The 21,237-nt window shown below is 41.1% G+C and overlaps 1 protein-coding gene across 1 annotated transcript in view; it reads right to left on the minus strand.

The window, feature by feature from the left end:
• The window catches only part of mgat5 (alpha-1,6-mannosylglycoprotein 6-beta-N-acetylglucosaminyltransferase), a 134,100-nt gene that overhangs the window by 99,928 nt on the left and 12,935 nt on the right, over positions 1-21,237 (minus strand). Inside the window, exons 4-5 of the mRNA XM_046054948.1 lie at positions 14,195-14,359; positions 49-125 (exon numbers count right to left, since the gene is read on the minus strand). Coding sequence (XP_045910904.1) covers positions 49-125; positions 14,195-14,359 — 242 coding nt within the window. The remainder of the gene's footprint in view (positions 1-48; positions 126-14,194; positions 14,360-21,237) is intronic.

Consider the following 21,237-nt stretch of genomic DNA (forward strand, 5'->3'; position numbering starts at 1 on the left):
TGAGGCCAAGAGAGGCTGCCTTTTTGTGTGTTCGTATGAGTGATTCACCTTGAGCTTGCCCTCGCAGTGAGGGAAACCATCCAAAGACGGCAGCTCACACTTCTCCTGGGCTCCATTTAGGAGGTCTGGAGGAAGAGAGAGAGAGAGTGAGGGAGAAAATCAATAAGGGTCAAGTCAGCGTGCTCCAAAATTCTTCAGTCTGTCTGTAGCTTTAACATGATGCATCATCCTCACACTGGAGATGATGGAGACGCAAACCTTTAACATTTCAGAAACACACATTTCTACTCTGCAGTTCACAAAGCCTTTCCCTTCAGAGGTTGGAGTAGGGAGGAAAATAATCTGTGTGTTTCTGTGTGTGTTGGGGGGCTTTCTATATTTTATAGGTGACTTATAGAGAATCTCTGCAGTTGTGAGCGTTACGGTTAGAGTTAGGGACCACTGTGAGCCAACAGGATGCAAAAAAAAATAAAAAAAACAAACAGATGAAAATGCGCAGGACTGAACTGCTGCCACTGCAGCTGTGTCACACATTTATCATTCCAGCCCTGATCATGTTCACAAGATGTCTAATTCACCGTTTGACTAAACAGGCTTTCCTAGTCAACTAATTAAAGTTAGAACCCTTAAAACTTTTAATTAAATCCAATCTCGATTTTGATACATGTTATGGTATTTACATTCTGTAATTACTTCTCTATATGGTAGTTTCCACTGTTAGTGGCGCAGTCTGCACAAAATTCAGTATTACAGTCATTTTATCTAATCACTATCGCCATATCAGGGCTGTATTAAATGGCTACTAATACAAACTGCTGCTATGTCTATGTAAATTATTGAACTGGGCTGTCCATACATGGGGTTTATTGTGAAGCAGTCACAGGTAACACATTGTATTTGTTAGCGACGTTAGTACGGACAGCTATCGTCTGTCAAAAATGCATCTCAAAACCAGAGAACGGTCAATTTCGATCATTCCTAAATATAGCAGGGATAATGCAATGAGACGGAGCAGCCACAGGGAGCTCTGAGCTGAATGGTTAACGTGAGTCATCCCACACTTTGTTTGGACTGAACAGCTTTGTCTGATCGATTGGGGGAGAAGAAAAAGAAAATCATCCAAACTTCACTTGCCCTTTCCAGCATCATCACAGCTCACTACCTCTCTTTTGAATTTGGCTGCCTGCCAAAGTGGTTTGTACATAAGCAAAACTGCCATCCCCTGGCCAAGACACAGGGTCAATTGGCTGCTCGATGGTGTCAATTTCCTGTCCAGCTCAATAGACAGACAAACAGATGACATGGCACTTTAAAGATGTTTTTGTAAAGGAAAGGTGATGGCATCTGCTTGATGACTAACTGTTTTCTTTCGCGTGGCTGTCATCTAAAAGTGGGAACTTTTCTCATGTGTTTCCTCTTATGAAATAACAAGGACACATACAAACACACGGGTAGGATAGAACAGAGCAACACAGAACAGGACAAGAGAAGAAACCTAAGCAGTCTGGCTATGTGGTTACGCTAATGAAGATATGTCAGAAGGTGAAGTTGCTCTAATGGCTGCAGACCCCCCCCCCCCCCCCCCCCCGAAAACAAAGCTATACTATGTATTTAGTGGTAATTAGCAAATGTTAGCATGCTAACATGTTATGTAAAGACTTATGGTAAACATTATACCTGCTAAACAGGTTGCAGTGTCATTGTGAGCATGTTAGCAGCCTCATGGAGCTGCTAGCTTGACTATAGTCTTGTTCTACAGTCTGTGGTACAGCCTCAGCCCCGTCTTTGTAATTCGTGGACTGACAGCTGGAGACTGCCCATCACTCTGTGGTCAGGGATGACCATCAGCCATCAACTTTGGCTTGGTAATCTGTTGCCCCATAACAACAGAAACCACAAAGAGCAGTGGGGGAGGGAGTCTCTCTCATATCTTTTTGACATTGCTTTCAATATCCCAGGAAGCCAGTATCACTGAAGGATTAACATTCATGGCTTGCACGCAGGCTTCCCTTCCGTATAATCACCTTTTTGATATCCCCCTTCAGAGACGTTAACGTCATCGCCACTGACCTTTATAGCCGGAATATAAATAATGCATTACGGTAGGCTGTGCGGTGAATAGATAAAAGCTTAGAGGCAAACACCACACTGATGTAATGAGTTTGTGGGTGGTGTTTCAAGGGGTGGGTGTGTGTGTATGCAGCTAATCAGCGGCTCCTGCACCGGGTCAGGCTTCTGGGTGGGAGGGTGGTGGAGCAGAGGCTGCTACATCTTGTTCATCGTAGATTCAGTTTATTTGCGCCAAGAAGCTGCTGCAGTAAATAGATACTCTACTGGTGAACTCCCCCCCTCCGCCTTTCTGTGCTGCTCCGAGTTTAGCGTGAAAAACATATTTCACTGACACACTCTGGCTCGCTCCTTCAGCAGCGTGCATCAGGGAAGAGCGAGAGATAAAAGAGAGGTGATGACACGCCAGAGTACTACAACTAAAAACATCACCAGTTCGATGGAAATCTAGCAAACACAAGTTTCAATCCATTGCTTGAGTCACAGTCTAGAGAAGAGGGGTTTTGAGCCTTGCAAGAATGACCCCCTTAAATCAGAAGTGTCCCAGCAGCTTGTCCTGTCAGTATTTAAAAAAACAATTATATGACGTAACGATAGCGAACAAAGCTGTTAGCTTTCAGCTCAGCAGCCACGGAGGAGATTGAGAGCTTTAACGGTGACTGCATAGCAACATAACATTGCCTGTATAATGTGCTTACTTTTGAATGTAGTGATTCTTTTTGAGAATAATAATCAAGTGATTAATTATCTCACAAAATGTGAGCTACAGTAAATCAGTCTTTAGCTAGCTATAGCTGAAGCTTGAAGGTCTTTGAAGTTGACTAAGTATTCAATGGGCACAATAAGCCTTGGTGAAACACACCACTACTTTCTGTATGCGGTTTGCCCGCCGCAGTCTGCTAGCGTTGCAGTGCTGCTCTCCTTTACCACAGGTGCACTGTATAGCTGTACATTTACTACTTTTGTCTCCTCTGTCTTTCCATAAATCACAATGTGGTGAGTTCCTTTACTAAAATTGCTGCCTAAAGATGTGTTGTTTGTCATATACAACATGCACAACCCACAAATGCAGAGTGAGTTTCCGTTATCACATCTCACAAACAACCAAGCAGGCAGCCTGTCATTCACTGTGTCAGTCAGCCAGCAAGCACCAAAGTCACCAGATAAATCTTCTCCTAGCTTTAATCAAGCAGAAGAAGCTACTAGCTAAATATAACTTGCATCATAATCAAACACAGCAGAGGTGGGGCCTTCGTTCACCTCCATTGCAACAAGGATGCTTAACGATCCAGCTGAACCCTTCATGTCTATTTACATTCTGTTTGAACAAAGTACCTTCTCCAGTCACTAGCTGCCGTGCGTTAAAGCTGAGCAATACATGGTTAAAGTAACACACCCTGGCAGAGAGTCAAGGAGCATAAGTAGAGCTTTTCCAAACCAGGAACATTCACAAGTACACATTAGCGCACAGAGGCAGCTGTCAGAGAAGTGACGGAGCAACGATATGAGGCAATAAGCCAAGCACCAAACCACTTCTCTGTCTAGCAAACACAGGAACAAAGACACAAAAGCAGAGAAAGGCAAACTAAAATCACAAACCTTCTTCAAATAACAGTTCACAAAGCGCTCTGACAATCAAACAATAGCAGAGAACGAACAGGTTAATTTAACAGAAATTCACAACAGTGGTTATCTCACAGCACAAGTTTCAACTAAAAACAAGACACCACCAAAAGGAAAAAGATATAGAGGGTGAACAGCATATAAGCGTTGAGGTAAAAGACGCAAGTGATTTGAAATGGACAGAGAACCAGAGGCAGAATAGAGATGAGATCATTCCAAGTTGCGCAAGACGTCCAAGAGCCTCTCACAGCACTGAGGTCACCATTAGCCAGTTCCTAGCACACAGTGTTGGCCATCTGATAGCCCTTAAATAGCATCATCTCCAAACAATAAGTGATATTACACACAGAGGGTTATTCTTCCCTCTCCCTCCCTCTGTGTGTGTTTGTCTAAATCCATGAGGTAATATGACATTTGACGACTCCAGAATTGGATCGAGGACATCTGGTTTATGTTAGTCTCTCTGTTGTGTACTTCTCGCGCTCTCTTCCCTCCCCTCCATCTCCCCCCGCTCTCATTGATTTCATTCTCAGGCGCGCTAAACTAAAAACCTTCCCTAAAATAACATGAAATCCGCCAAGGCCCAGCTTTAGTAACACAGTTTGGTGAGTGGAGAGACCAAATAAGTGTGACACTGACTAAATCTATTGGCACACAAGAGAAGGGTTATGGGAGTTTTTGTGACAGTTACGCTCCAAGTTCTCGGCAATAAAGCTTTCTTAACAAAGACGCTGAGCAATGAACAAACGTGATTTAAAGTAAATGATGTGCAAAGTGTCACCATGGTGATTCTGCGGCGGTGAAAGCTTGAAATAAAGTCTAAATATAAAATTCAAGGGTGGAAAGTGCAGTTTTCCTCGCCTCTGTGTCCTCTGATTCACTGGCTTACAAACACTTATTTTAGATGCACTTTGCAAGAAGAAGCAGAGGTATCAGTGTGTGTGAGTTTGTGTGCTTTGTGTTTGTGTGTCTGAAGCTCATCAATTAGATAGAAAGCAGGCTGGCTGATGGAAGGCGCTCTCAGCTACAGAGCAGCTGTGCAGGTGGAGAGGCATCAGGGGTCTGTATCACAAAGTAAGTTAGTCTTTTTACGTTTTCAACACATTCAGGATTATTTTCAATAGTCCTCCTGCCAAAGCAGAAAGAAAGTCTGCAAAATAAAGTGCTGAACAGAAGGGGAAGAATGTGAAAATAGCTCATGAAGTGAAGAGGAAATAGTCATGATATATAAATAAATAATAAAAACATAAATGACATCATATCTGACAGACGCAAGGAGATAAAATAGCATCTGACATTGGTCATATGCTAAACCCTAACTATAAACAGCACTTTTTCAGCACGACTGTTTCTACTGTGAGTGTGTGTGGTGAGCGTTTCCACTGGAAACCAGTGTCCTTGTCTAGACTCCGCCACCTGAAGCTATGCAGTTTGGTATAATGCACACCAAAGGGGCTTCCCAGCGTGAGGGGCACGTGTTTGGAGCTTGTCAAAACACATGTCTCGCACCTCCTCTGGTCCACACAAGTGTTCCACAGTTGAGTCCCGGAGATGAAAAACAAATCCAAATTTCCCCCAAGTAAGCCTGCTCTCCGGCCCACGTCGAGTTTCCTCTTTCTCTGCCCTCATCTGCATGACGTCTGGCTGCAATCAATCCCTCTTTTGTGCATGAGCAATCTGATCGGCACACTTTTCTCTCCGAAAAATATCCAAGAGAAAGATTTGGATTTTTGCCCCAAGAGCGGCACAAGGACACAAGACGGTCAGAAAACCTTGATTAGCTGTCATCATTGCAGAGCTGTGACTAATCTTCCGCTGCTGATTTGGACAAATGGTGGAAAGCTGTGTATTTAGGCTGTGAGACACGCTTTACTTCGAGTGTTGTGTCGCCAAAGAACTTCTTGTTGTGATGAGAAGGAAATGAAACCACAAGTAGTCAACAGTTTCTCTAAACTAAAAACGGCTACACACAGGATTCATAGAAATACTTGAAGCTTGACAGTTTCGGGGGCCTGCCAGACATATGCATATCCTGTAAACGCTTAAATGACTAAATATTCAGCCTGCTTTAGTTTAACTCACGGGCACTGCAGTGGAGCTGGAAATATTCTGGGTGTTGTCATTAGCGAAGCAGCCTGAGAGTCACAGAGCTGCATAATTCAGAACGAAATAAAAAATTGTGATCTCACTCACTTTTAGCTCCATGTAAAGTGTGAACTCATGTGGGAGCCTATATCACATCTATAAACAAGTGCTAAAGATTACGCACTCCTCAGCCATTGTGTGCAAATACATCTTTGCGTTTTACTCCCAGTTCAAGTGTGCCTGCATCTGCTGCTCTCTCCTCCTGATTTGGATCACGCCACTCTTGCCTGGAGAAAAATGATCTGCAGTGAATGTAAGATGAGGCTGGGGGTGCCGTAGATGTTTGTGTATATTAAGTACATGTGTTTGAGTGTTTGTGTGTGGATTAAGAAAAAACAAAAATGCCTGGGGAAATGGCTGGTATTTGGTAGAAAGAGGCAACACAGATTATATTCCTATATAGGACCGGGGCGGTGGCTTTAAGCAGTACAATAACAATACTGGCACGGACAAAGAGGATACAATGGAGGAAAGAGGATGCAGAGGAAGACGGAGTGCAGCATTCATAGAGAAGCAGAACCGTACAGTATGCAGAGAGCAAGGAGAAAGAAGGGAGACAGAATACAATGAGAAAGAATGCATGGCGGGAAGAACACTTTGTATTTTTAGTTAGTTTGCTTTGGGGGGTTTCCCACCACAGCTCTAATGTAAAACCCTTTCTTAACATGTCAGAAACACCCTGACGCTGCACAGCATTTCTGAAATTTCATAATCAGCGGAGCATCTGCAAAACGGTGACTGAATTGAACTAAAGGAAGGAGGAGGAGGGAAAACATTAGTTGAGTGAGACAAAGACAGACAGAGTCGGTAAAAAAAGTGGGGGTGCACGTGTCCCAGCCAATGGTGTGTTCACCCTAGATGTTCCTCCCATCCCACCCCTGCCTCCTCAATCAGCTGCAACCTTGAGGGGGCCGAGCCTGCCTGTGGGGGAAAGCAGAAGAAAGAGAGGAAACGTGTGTGGATGTGGTTGCGAAGGGCCCTGGTGTATGGATAGATGTGTGTGTTTTTTCATAAATGTACATGTGACTTGATTTAAAATCGATAAGCAAAGAAGCTTGCTATACTGCAGCTAGCTCTAACCTCTGGTTCAGTGAAAAACACTGCAGTATCAGTGCTGAGTGTCTTTATTTCATACAACAAGGAACAAATGAGTTCAGTTCAATGATAGACAAGAAATCACTACCTTTTAAAGACATTGTGAGTCTAGACATGAGTCTAGGGCCAATGTCACTTTTCTACAACCTCTGGACCTTTTGTTGTCATTACGGAGTGATGAATTCTAGGGAATTAAATGACTTTGATATATACAGCATGGTGGGAAGCATAAGTCAATGTCTGCAAATGTTCTGATCAACAGTCCAAAAACCAAAGATATTCAGTTTACTATAGAAGACAGCAAATATTCACATTTGGGAAGCTGAAACTAATAAATATCTGACAATTTAATCATTACAGCTCTAGCTTATATACAGAAAAAAAAAAAAAAAAAAGTGTGTACACTTCGGTATCTCATGAACAAAATTCAATGAAAAAGTTAATAAGATTAGTTAATACGAATAAGATTCCAGATTTCTAAAGGATGTATCAAGGATTAAAGGACATGTTTCAGCAGGACATGGAAGAACTTGTCCATACATTTATCTTCAGTTGAGTAGACTACTGTAACGGCGTCTTTACAGAACGCTGCTGCTTGAGGCCTCGCTGAGACCACAACAGTGAATCAGTCCAGTTCTGAGGTATTTACACTGGCCTCCTGTCTGCTAGAGAACTGATTTTAAAATACTGCTGTTGGTTTATAAAGCACTGAGTGCTTTAGTGGTAAAATACATTTCTGATCTGCTGCTACCTTGTGAACCTTCCAGACAGATATGCTTTCTGTCCCCATGGTGAAAAACTAAACCCAGAGAAGCAGCATTCAATTTTTATGCTCCATATATCTGGAACAAACTCCCAGAAAACTGCAGACCTGCTACAACTATCAGTTCTTTTAAACCAAGGTTGAAGACTTTTCTTTTTGCCACTGCCTTTATCTAAATCAAACGACCTTCCACTGCACTGTCCTGTTTCATCCTGTTTTTCCTGAATAAAGGCAGCATCCATTGTATGTGAAAAAATAAAGTATGCTTTGTGTAGTTTAATTTCTTCGTTCAACTGCTGAATGTGGTGGATATTAGAGAGCTGTACCTCTGTAAGCATGGGTCAGTGGAATTTGCTACTGCTATTGAGATACAGAGGGACTAATGGCTGTGTGGTTACTATTTTTCTAACCATGACTCCAGAGGCAACCTAAAAGGGAAAAAAATGACTTCCTGCTGATTGGAAGTCAGTTCAGTTTAAACCTAGATATAGGTTTAAACTATAACTATATTTAAAATATTGGTTTAAACTGAACTGAGCATTGTAACTTCCTCGCTTAGAAATCACTGAAACACCAAAAATCCAAGTGAATCTGCTCATTGTGCAACTGTGGCTGTAATCATACTGGTATGATACGAATGAATTAGAAGCAGGGTGCTGCTAAACAGAGTGTGCAGTCTCACTTTACCTGTCTGTCTTGTCTCAATGATAAACAAACAACGTCTAAACATGGTTATGGAGTAACACTTAAAATATTTTGTGTATATTAAAATCCTTGTGCCAACATTTTTTGGGGGTTTGAGGCAATGTTTCATAAATGTTTCTTCCAGAAGTGGTAGAATCAGTGTGATTGAAGCATTAACATGTGAAAGTAAGAGCGCGTCACAGACTTCAAGCTAACCGTGAGAACAAGCCCTGTGAACAACGCCTCAGGAAGCCTTTCCCAGGCTGTACGCAGTGTCAGGCAGAATGAAAGCACAACTGCCTGCAGTTTGTTTGTTTACAACACTACTATAAGAAGATCTGATGCATTCCATAAGGGAGGGATCTCTGGGGACCTGCAGCAGCACAAGATACAGACACAAATCAGACTTGTGTACGTGGTTTGCTCATCTACAATGGATTCCATATGCAAATAAACTGTTGCAATGAAAGAGCGTGTCTGTGCTTGTTGTCTGTTGGTCCGTGATGGAAAGTCCCGGTCCTCTGTATTGTGTCACGTCAAGCTCTTTAATAGGCAGGTAAGCAAGAGATGTGGAGGCTGTGGAGCTGAGAAACACTTCCTCTCCAGTTTTCCGCATCAAAGGCATCAAGATTCATGCATGGTCGCTCCAATTACAGGCTCTTTTGTGACTTGTGTGTCAAACACACTTGTGTGTCAAACACAAGTCAAAGTAGATTTGAACTCACTGTGTCACAGTGCTGTCATTTACATTAGGACAAACTCTGGCAGGATCACGCGTGTGCTCTATGGTGCTTAAGTTGCCCCATCAGTATCTCTCACATATAGACTTTACTTGGTTGGGCCGCCCAGGTATTTGTGTCTTTTCGGCGACTTTATAAAAAGTACTGCTGATGGAGAAAGTCAATGGAGCAGACACATACAAGGAGAGAGACAGGCGGGGCACACCATTATGTTTGCAGCAGAGGTGTAGGTGTGTGCGTGAGGGGAAAGGGAGCAGATTCAATTATTGAGTAAACACTAAAACACTGAAATAAGGTGGAACAATTAAAATGGTGAAATAAGATAGTAGAAATAGAAAATCTACCCTGCTAACAGACTGATTGAGAGATTAAAATGAGTTACATGGCGGTAAGCAGAATAACTGCTTGACATCTTCTGTAAGGTATCACTTAAAAGTACAACCTTGAGTTGTTTCAAGCTGTATTCTACTTAATAATTACTGTACCAAACTAGACCTGTCATGTCTCCATAGAATTTATTCTGCAACAGCCATTTAATATAAATTTACATTTAGGAGTTTCATCTTTATATAGTCTGCCATTGACGCACTAGATTCTATCTGCTTTCTCACACACAGGAGGGATTTACAGGAAACGATGCATGTATGCAATTCTATTGAATCTAATTAATAACAGCCTCACTGTTAAGCGCTTCATTCAATGTTACATTCCCTTCTGCCATTGCTTTAAATTAAAAGTGTTAAGCTGGCAAAAGAAAAAAATTATATTTCATAAGTAATAGGACCTATTTATAATAGTTTGTTTCTCAAAACCACGTCATGGTGAACAAAAGGTGAAAATAATAATTAATAAGTAAAATCACCACTGCTGCAAAACTAATGATTCAAATTCTACTTTCAATTATGCTGCTGTGCAATTTACATTAGATTGTAGGGCGATGAGTGTCAGGACTGATGTGAGTGCGAGAGCGGACAACATCTCTCAGCAACTTATTAGCCCTGAGTGGGTTTGTGTGTATGCGTATACCTTATTAGTATTGATCTGTACACTGAAGAAATAAGCAGGCCTTCCAGAACATAATGGAGACCACAGACTCTGCTCTAAATTGTCCCACAAGATGTTTTCAGCATTAAAATGGTAATTGTAAGGTGACTGGTCATAGATTCAATCTTTTGGCTTTTGCAGGAAAAGAATCCTTGAGGATAATACTGAAATCGCCCTCCTTTCAGTTGGATACTGTAAGGACACCAGCTTAACGTTTAAAATAAAGGGATCAATGAAGTCATGAGGTAAACAGGACACCTGCAATGCCCACCCGAAACCCTGTCCTTGCCCCTTTCCTTTGTTGACACTGAGAGCTCCAATCTCATCTTTCACTGTGAATGGCAAACAGAGATGCAAGCGGATCAATAGCTGAAAAAAGAGACAAAGCAGTGAAGATGCCCTGAGCTGTGAAAGCACAGGTTTCTGTTTACTGAAAAAGCTAACCATGTCACAAAGACAGGACGCTACAAATCAGCCAACCGTCACTGGCTGAGATGTAAGGGACATTGATAACTTTAAACACACGCAATGGGTGGAGAAATATATATCGTAGAGGGAACAAAATAGAGAAAGAGGGAAGCGGCGGCTGCAAATCACCCCCTGACCATTCATTACATCTGTCTCTATGCCTGAGCGTTTGTGTGTGTGTGTAGGAGGAGATTACATTTCTATGCCACGGGCCGGCCCACAGATGAAACACTGCTCGGGAGGTTGATTAGCCACATCAGTGAGACACGGCAAGGCAATGCTGTTGGACCAATTCCCATCTGCCTCCTGCTAAGCAGCAACCAAGGCCAGATCGACTTGTTTTGATCCTATAAGGGGCTTCTGTGCCTGTTGTCCTTGGCGAAATGCAACAGCACACGAGGCCCAAGCTACCGCAAAGACTGAGTTAGCACTGCAGCGAATAAAAAAGGTTGCCACCATTTTGTTAGTGACAGTGTAGTTGTTATAGCATACACACACAAAGGAGTGTGACTGTAAAGAAATGAGAGAGGGCCAAATTTTTGTGAGATGAACATTCACAAGAAAGAAGCAGTGTTCCACAATGTGTGCACAGCTGTTAGCTCACAACAGTAGCAGTGAGCAGCAGAGGAAAAGTTGGACTGGATATAATAGTAATTGCTACATTGATCACACGTCAACATGACGCTCAGTGTGAAGCTTGAGTCTCTGTTGAGGAGTTTTTGATTAAATGGTGAACCACAGTATAATATGGAGGCTACAATGAAGTATTATGTTTGAAACAGATTCAGATTTTCGCTACCACTGTGAGAAAATCATCAGAGGCTGATGTCCCTAAACATCTGAGGTGTTCATTAATGCTTTTCTTTTAAAATAGCCTCAATTGTAATCTGCAACGTGGGATTTCAGAGAGCTAGCATGGGGAGAAATAATTCAGTGTGTTAAAAATTTGTAATGCATTATGTAAGAAAGAAAGACGGGTAAATAAAGCAAATATACGACACTGTATTGCCCCCTAACAGGGCACATCATGCAATTTCTTGCTCCATGTAGGGCAGCTCTTTTACGGGTCATTTAAAATGTCTAATTCAACAAGTATTCAAGTGAACTGACTGCCATTTGTTCCAGTCGGTTCTTGAGCTGAACAGCCTCTTTTGAACAGGGTGAAAGAATATTTGAAAGTTTCAGTATTCTCTTAAGGGTCTCAGCTAAAATACAAGATGAACGGTTTTCAGAACAGTTTGATACATGTGCAGTAAGTATGTTTTTATCTGCAATTTCAATATGTGCATGAAAACATTTGTGGAAACAATGTGAATTTAAAAAAATAAAAAAGCAGAAATATCAGAAAAACAGATTATATGCTTGGCTGAGGTGGAAAACCTGGTGGATCAATAAAGGCTTAATGGCATTCTACTGGACAATTAGCACCACCAGCTGTTTATCTCAATATGGCCAAATCCTAATCATCTGAAATAAAATTTTAGGCTGAATCTGAATGGAAACTTGACTCATGTAGCAAATATCAACCCATCCTGCTCACCAAGAGGGACAGAATAGAAAGAAAAGACTGTGAATACCAAAAGGACCCAGGTTTGGTCCTGAACACGCCTGAGCCCTTGGCTATGAAAATGTATACTATCAAGGTGGAAACAGTGCAGTCCCAGGGCTGCTGCTCAGCTCCATCTTGATAGAGGCCTCTCTGAAAGCCAGTCGTGTTCCCCCTCACTGTCCAGATTCTTATCTTTGTAATTGCCTTCCAGTCAGGGAGGAGCACTAGCGGAGCTGGCAGTAGCGCTGCCTGCCACCCACTCCAAGACAGGGGACATGCTTCAATGGGAGACTCTGGAGTGCTGGGGCCTTTAGTTCATTGCCAAGAGAGATGCTGCTCTGTCAGCTTCACCTGCGTTCAGGATCCAAATTTTGTCTCCCAAGGGTACTGCTGAAAGTCCTAAGTGAACAGGGCACTGCAGGTTTACAGATATGTGTCACAGGTCCAGGTACTGTCGTTCCACAACACAGGAGCTCAAGCCAAGAGTGCCTCGACATTGGTATTTGAGATTAGAGTCACATCTCTACATACTGTCCACAATGGCCAGATTGAGACCAGACAGAGAACCAACAAGTGTAAGTACAAGTGTACACACTGTCTAAGGCTGCCAAAATCACAGTCATGTTTAACAGGATTATACAACTATATCATTAGAGTGTAGCTATTTAATTAGATTTTTTTATTTTAACAAATTTATTGTTGTTTCATTTTTATGTATTCTTATAAAAGCTTGTATCTTGTTTTGTCTGACAACACAGATATATTCAGCTCACTATTACAAATGACAAAAAAAAACAAAAAAAAAACAAACCATCTGCAAATACTCACATTTGCAAAGCCTGAACCACGGACTATTTGGCATTTTAGCTTAAAAAATGATTTAAATGATTCAAGGATCATCAGAATTGTTACCAATCCATTATCCAATTCACTAATCGATTATTCAGCTACTTGTTTCAGCTCTACTGACTGAGCATGTTGAGGATCCAAAGACAAAGTAACCAAAACAGAAAGACTGCTGTATGAAACAAGCTAGACACAACACCATGAGCTACAGACACTGTGAAAGGATGTGGCATTAGTGGTTTGCCATTTCCAGAAAAAGTCTCTACGCACTCAAGCACGAAGTGATCATGACAGGGGGCTTATGAGACTGATAATGATTAGTCGCTTTCATATGATGTTCATGTCCATTAATTAGGCTACCTTATTGTTATTCAACTCGAGGTCTTGAAAGAGAAAAAGTTACAAGGCAACATTTGATATAAGACGGCAGTGCAGCCGCTGTTGTTAGGATTAGACTCAAATGTGACTTTGTACAACTCAATCAGCCTAATCAAATTCCGCATATATAGCTTCAGACTCCACATTCCTTCTGTTTAATGCTGCGCAAACAACTGAGTCCCAGGATCCCAGAAAAACAAGCACCTCGATCTCTCAACTGGGCTGAATTCATCATCTGAAAGCTGGCAGGAAAATCAATGAAAACTAATAAAAGGGTCATGCAGCGTGAACACAGGCCTTATTTGAATTATGTCCAAGGATGCGGTCTGGTCCTATAAAGTGCCTGGTGTGCACTGTGCAGTACTGGCAGAAGTTAGTTGGTTGTATGCCCCGGGACTGTTATTGACTATGGGAATATTTGAAATAAAACATGGGTCATACAAAAAACAGCCACAACCAGCTTATCCTCATTTCTTTAATTGGTCTCAGCTACTATATGTTTACTGTGCGCTTTCATTTTCTGAATAACAGGAATTTTCTGGAAAGAGAAACTGTGACATATACATGAGACATAGTTCATGTGAATAATGACTTTCTGAGGCCAACTTATTCTAAGAGGATGAGTCTGGGGGGAGACAGCACTTCTGTCCCCTTTCTCTTAGAGCTCCTGTCCTTGGGGACGAGATTTCCACCTTTCTCGAATGTATCCACAAATCCAGACTTTATACAAATCTTTCCGTCCCTTACCAAATCATCGTTACATAAAAGCAAAACCATAAATGCCATACATACCTGCCACGTTAACCTTTTCAGCGTTTGTGGCGCTGGGCGTGGCAGTGCTAGTGCCGTTGGTCAGGTTGCCCCCCGTGCCGTTGTAGATGTTTTCCACCTTGGACTCCAGCTTGCCCAGCCTCAGCATGATGTTATCCAGCAGCACTGCAAGGGTCTTCTTTAAGTCTGCAAGTAAGAACATGAATCAGATTGTTGTGAAAGAGACGTAGCACTATTCTGCACTTAACTATGTCAGGTGCACTGCAGTGCTTTAGGAAACAGTTCACAGATTTGGCTAAATCAATACATAATCACACATCTGACCCAAAAAAAGAAAAGAATGTATATACGGCTGTGAAAAAAATAAATATAAATAAAACTCCTAGTGTGTGTGTGAGCACATCCCGCCCCTCTTTAGACTCTTTAGCCTGCTTGCTAGTTGCTTGATTCCCAAATCAAACACTAGCTGCAAGCCTGGACTGCTCTTTACACTGCTGCCTTAACATTGTACTAGCAGTCTTCAAAACACTTGTAAATACCATGTGAGAGGGCGGTTTGAGCGCTGACAGTAAAGTTACCAAAAAGGAGCTTTCAACATCAGGCAAGTTACGCTAGCGTTAGCATCTCCTGACCCCTAGCATCTCCCAGGTTGAAGGTGAGACTGTTACTAAAGCTATGGGTTTCTTTATTTACATGTGCCCATACAGCAGCACTGAAAATACCAAATTCAGAAGGATGACACTGATCCAGGGAGTGAGGTAAACAATGTCCAGTTAGCAGCCTTTCACTGGAAAACCTCATCTTTACTACTGTTGGTGTGGCAGTACACAGAATTCGCCGGGTTTAGTTCTTCCGTACTTGAATTTAAAATTGAGAAATTTATTCATTTTAGTCACACTCAAGTCCTAATCACAGCTTCATTAAATCACTTTGAATCAGCTTTATGTTAAGAAAACCTTTAGTTTAAATAAATGGTTGTGACAATGTGATACAGTGTGACATGATATTACTGAATCATAGCCTTCACAGCAACAGTGTCTGACATAAATATATTAAATGTCTGGTATAAGGAGCAGAAAATATACAAAAGTAGGTTTTAGTCTTGTGCAATACACATCAGCGTACATAATAACATGATGTAATACTTTTGAAGAGCATATGAGTCTTATTAAGTAGATTTGTATCTGTATCTGATTAACTGGGTAATTCATTCCGACTGAGAAGTCCGAATGAGATTACAGTTTTTTTTATTTGCTTATCAATGCAGCGAATACATGCACGCAATCAAAGCTGCTGCCTGCAGTCTGGGCAATATTGCTCAGCTGCAGTGTGTCTGAAAATGTACAAACAGGGACTCTGCATCTTCCACTACGAGTTGTAGGGTTTCAGGCAGTCATCTTAAGGCTTTTTTAAATGCAAAACTCTCTTTGTGAGTGACCTTGCTATTTAATTTGGATCTGCAATTCGGTGGGCATCTTTTTTTCTCCCCATGTGCATTTATCTGCAGAGGACACAGCTAATGGTGGAACGGAAACGGATGCTGATGAGTAATGAACTAAATAGGGTTTACAGTGGCCTTATTTTTATTGCGGTATTTGTCTGATAACCTGCAGCAATTGCACTGACATTTACAGAGAAATAGGAAGTTGCTTCGAGCTGCTATAACTGGTTCATCCAGTAGGACAACAAATATGTTATCAGTACTATGCTGCTTGTCTACAGCAGAGCTCTGTCATAATCATCAGATTCAGTGTATTATATCAATGCATTGGCTTATATGTGTTCAGAACAGATCCAGATTTCATCATGCTCGCATTCCTCAGATGATTATTATTGCAGCTTGTCTATCACACGAGCGCCACATTTTGCCCTCACCGCGATGCATTTGACACGCCAGTTTTCATCACGTCAGCGAGATTGGCAAGGGCACAGCGAGGCCTGGCAGAGCGCACCAGCCCAATTCGTGTGAAGACAAACGCCGGAGCATTTGTCTGATTTGGACGAGCTGGGAGCTGGGAGGAGCAGATGCACAGTGAGACCGGGAAGAAAGCAAACAGAAAGCTTTGGAGCAGCGGCCCTGCCAAGCCATCGGGCTGAACATAATTAGGGGGGGGGGGGGGGGGGGGGGGGGAGTGGGTGAGCCCAAAGTTAATGGCCCCCTCTGTTCACCTCTGGCACACAGGCCTGTGCCCACTCTCTTCAGGCTGTACATTCACCAGACTTGTTTAATATCCAGCTACTGTCAGCATGCTTTACGACAGGAAAGACAAAGATATGTAAACTTCTTGCGTGTATAATCGGCTTCATGTCTTTCTTGCACTTACATTTACAATCAGGAGCAGAACTTTGTTAAGAAATAAGAATGAAAAAGAGAATACACATTGTGTAAAAACATGGCAACATCTTTAAGGCAACAAATCTACCAAGAAAGAAAGAAAAGACATATTCTTGTATTTGCCTCATTTTATAATGGTTACACTTACACTAAGATAGCAGGCCTTTTTCAGTCTATGTTCAACAATTTAGATTGATCAAATTGTTTAAAAGAAAATGCCTATTTGAACATTTTCTCTGATATTTTAGGAGATGTGAGGACCAGCTAGCTGAATAAGGCTGGCTGTCATCTCGACAGCTCGCGTGCCGGCTCCCGAGACAACCGGTCAATCGTCGTCCATGGTAATCCCAGCAAAAGAATCTTACCTCAGCATGCCCTTTGTTAATATACCAGCGGTTCTGATCTCCATAGTGGTTTGAACATCAGAGACATTAATGTTTGTTTTATCTCAGAGTTGAAATCTAATATTTGTTGTTGTCAAATTGGTTTGGCTGAAGGACATGTTTTTATTGGACAGTTAAATGTTGTACAACAGTGCTTCTGTGGATTTCTGGCTCCTTAAATTTACAGATCTCATCACATCATTGAGTCAACAAAACATTTTAAATATGTATAAATGTCAGCAAACAAAGACAGTCTGATGAATATTGCATTTTGTTTTATGGTAAATAGAGTGAAGATAACAGATGTATCTACAACTCATCGTCAATACGGACAAAAGCTGTTGCTTGTACAGAAGTCTGCATTCATCAATAGCCTTGTATAAGGTGACGATAACAGAGTTCAAGGTGTATTATGTTTTTTCCACAAGAAGTTTCTATACAAAAAAAAATTTGCAATTACTTGATCTGTAAAAAAAAAAAGCTGTTTATATTGGTGGATATGTATTACATAAACTGAAAGCAAAAAAAAAAGTCCCTCAAGTTTTACAATAATTAAATGTGAGTCAGAGACCTTCATTAGCAGGTGTGTTAGTAAAGCTGTGAATAATGCCTCATTCTTTGTCCTCCTGCACACCAACACTGCTGCCTGGTAACCAGATGAATAATAGCACACCTCGGGACACATTTCTGCCTGTCTCAGTTGCATGACTGTTGCAGTTGCAAAACAAATCCTGGAGCGGTAAACACACTGAACTTCACTTTGCTTTTAATAATGGTGTCATTTAAGATAATAATCTGAATTCAAAATGACCTAGGATTTTTAATTAAGCTCATGAGCATTAAAAAGAAGTGACTGCGGGGGAACATAAGCCCATTAATCAGGGATGCCTATTGTTTAATCCATAAAGCAAGCTTCAACCCAGCCTGATACTGCTCTTCACAGCTTTCCAGTGTACTCACAAAGAAAACAGATAGAAGCTGAAGGAGCACACAATGACCTTCCACTCAGAGGATGGACAGCCTCTGTGAAGTAACAAGGCGCAGTGTCAGGTGGCTTGTCACACCCAGCTGCATAGCTCAGTTTCAGGAGGGGTGGAACAGCAAAGATCATGTACTTGTCACATCTGACTTTAATGTGGAGGAAGAAGAGGGTATGACACCGGCCTGAGATGGGCTTCAGGTAAAAAGACGTTAATCAATAAGTTGTTTAAGTCATTCCTCAAGAAAATGCATAATATTCTCTAATTCCAGTTCTTCAAAGTGTAAGTATGCCCCTCCCTGCCCCATGTGATCAAGACCTGACTTGCTTTTGGAACTTGTCCAGCTCCATGAAGCGTGACGGGAGCACCACTGGATAGTATTTTAGCAAATTAATCGAGAGAATTATCGGCAGCAACCACAACCTTTAATTGTATAAAAAGTATTTAAAAGTAAATGTTTCATAAAGAGGATAGAACTGCATATTAGCTTTCTTTTAGCAACTGATAAAATCATTTAAGTGGTTGCTGTTTAGAAAGAAACAAATGAAACTTTCAGAGAAAAAAACCTATCACACCACTGACAGGAAGTGAGCGGCATACGTACAATTCTAAGACTTGGTATAAGTGATGAAGTGAAGTATAGAATAGATTTTGACACCATAACTGAGGCAGTAGACTTCTTCACGCATCCAAAATGTTGGAATTGATCTGAAACAGACCCGTGGTAAACCTACCTGAACGTATAAATTTTTTCTTAAAAAGAAGACGAGTGCAGTCAGAACCAACACTAGCAGCAGCGCAACAGACATCAATTAAAAACCAGCCGTTGTTGAAAAGAGAAGCTATATAATGATAACATCTTCCACTTAAAATCATAGAAACTAACTCCAAACACAATTTGTGCTTCAAAGATTAATCCATAGACTTAACTGACAGACCTATTTTCACCTCCTGTATCAACAGTAAAGCACTCTCACATAATTTTTGGACTAATTAAATACTAATGAATAAAGTTCCATAAGGTGATGTGTTTTCTCCGATCTGCTTATCTCCTAAAACATCTTCTCAGGCAATTGTTATGATGTACTGTGATCAGAGCCGACACGGATACCCTCGGATTAGATGTAGTGCCACACAGGCCCAAGACGCACAGCAGTAAAACGAGACCCAACGCAACCCGATTAGACTGAGTATAATTTGGACTTGATCCTCAGAACCGACAGGACCCGTGAACAAATCCAAACTATATCAGACAAAGTTGCTGACCCCAAATATTTGGTAAGTTGTGGACAAAATGAGATTTGTGGTATCTGTCACAAGAAGTACATTTTCGCCAGTTTTGATTTAGAAAGATGTTCAACCTTTAAATTTTGAAGACTCAAGCAAGCGCAGGAAGTCGTAGTGAATTTAAATATTAATCAACAGGGTGCAAATTTGGTTTCTAAGACTTTAAATCTGTTAATTCTCTTAAAAAGGGCCATATTTAAAAAAATATATATGGTTGGGAAAGAGGTTTAACAGTAAAAATTAGGAAATAAGGTGGTAACACAATGCTTAACATGAAAATACTGAAGAAAATTAGCTTGAGATGTAATATATTTAGCACCATCTAATCCCAGCTCTGTGTAAAGAGGCAGACTGACACACTGATTTCATGCTTTTCAACAGGTGTATTTCTTACAAATCAGCCCTATCAGCTAACCGTGGTCCAACTTCCTCCTTTCAGGAGAAACAATTATAAATTCAAGCATTAATATTTGCTGGGTCATTTGATGGCCAGCAAAGGAGAAAACACGGTTTTCCCTTAAACTCATTACAAATCGTATCAGGGCAAATCATCGACAGAGTGAGTGAACACAGGAAGCACAAAGCATCCTGCTGCCTCTCTAATCAAGGACCTGAAATGGATTTTGATTTGATATTGGACGGAGGTCAGTGGCCGCGGCTCCGACAGCACCCTGAGAATCAATCCATCGTGTAAAGGAACAAAAGAAACTGGACAGGACACTTTTCCTGGCAAACTCTGGATGATGTTACGGGAAAATCAACATACTGCGCTTGGATCACATCTACCCCAAATGAGCGCCATGATTAATTATTGACTCCTATGTTTACGTAGTATATAGACTTAATACATCTTCTTGGAGACTATACTATAACTACTGTATAGCTGTACAAACTAGCCTTATCTATTCTTCATTTTGAGTTATTACTACCAGATCATCCTGAACTAATCACATGACTAAATAAGCCAGATGTTGATGTTTGAGGTAAATAGAAGTACAGCTTGTTGGCAGCACTTTGCATATGGTGGTACTTTACATAGTGGTCTGGTATTTTCCACATGTTTGCATGTTTCTTTATATAAAGAAAAAGAGATGCCTGCACACTTCAGCTTAAAAAGGCAGGTGCTACATATGTTTCTTTTTGTACTCTTCTTCTTTACGTTCTCAGGGAGCTGATTTAATCTCCCGGAGCTTTACTGTATCCTGTTGTTTCTCCGGACGTTAGAGAACAATCAATTCCCATCTCAGGTCTCTAATGAAGCCTCCCATAGAGCCATACAGGCCTATTAATGGCATGAATAACTTATTGATGGGTCTTCTGGACCTGTGCTATTACAGTGTTATGCTCCGATGCAGCTGTATCAGCGTTAAATCTCCCAGGCAAGTTTTCTTGAATATAGGCAATGTTGCGCCTGCTCAAGAGGTAGACAGGTGGAACCATTCGATCCAGTTTAAAGAAGATGTATAAAGAGATGGAACGCAAATGTTGCGTACATCATTACTAAAGCCTTCCTACCTATTTTGTTGTTTTATTACCTTGTAATGATCTTATGAAAAATATGGTTCATGCAACATTGATTACATCCATCTTGCTCTGCTAACCTCTCTCTCTCTCTCATATATATATATATATATATATATATATATATATATATATATATATATACACATATACATACATACTCTTGTAACATCAGGTGGATGTTTCCCTGCGTGAAAATATTTCCAGTCAGTCACAGAGCAATGAACCCTACATGTTCTACAGTGGAAGGAGAAGACTGGCTCTGCTGCATGACCACACAGTCTGAGTGTATATAACTACAGATCCCATCATTTGGTGGATGTAAACAGGGGGTATAATGTTGCCTTGGACACGGTAGTTAGCTGTGGGCAATTTACACCCTGTTTTTTAGTCTATAAATTGTTTACATTTTGGCAAACTGGCATTATTAAAAGCATGTTAAATTAGCTATAGGCAGTTCCTGTTTGCAGTGTACCCTTGGATGTACTGCATCACTGGATAACTGATACTGAGGAAAACTTAAAAATTATATTCTTAGGCAAGTCACATCAACCATGC

Source organism: Micropterus dolomieu, linkage group LG01 (assembly GCF_021292245.1).
Source record: "Micropterus dolomieu isolate WLL.071019.BEF.003 ecotype Adirondacks linkage group LG01, ASM2129224v1, whole genome shotgun sequence".
NCBI lineage: Eukaryota > Metazoa > Chordata > Actinopteri > Centrarchiformes > Centrarchidae > Micropterus > Micropterus dolomieu.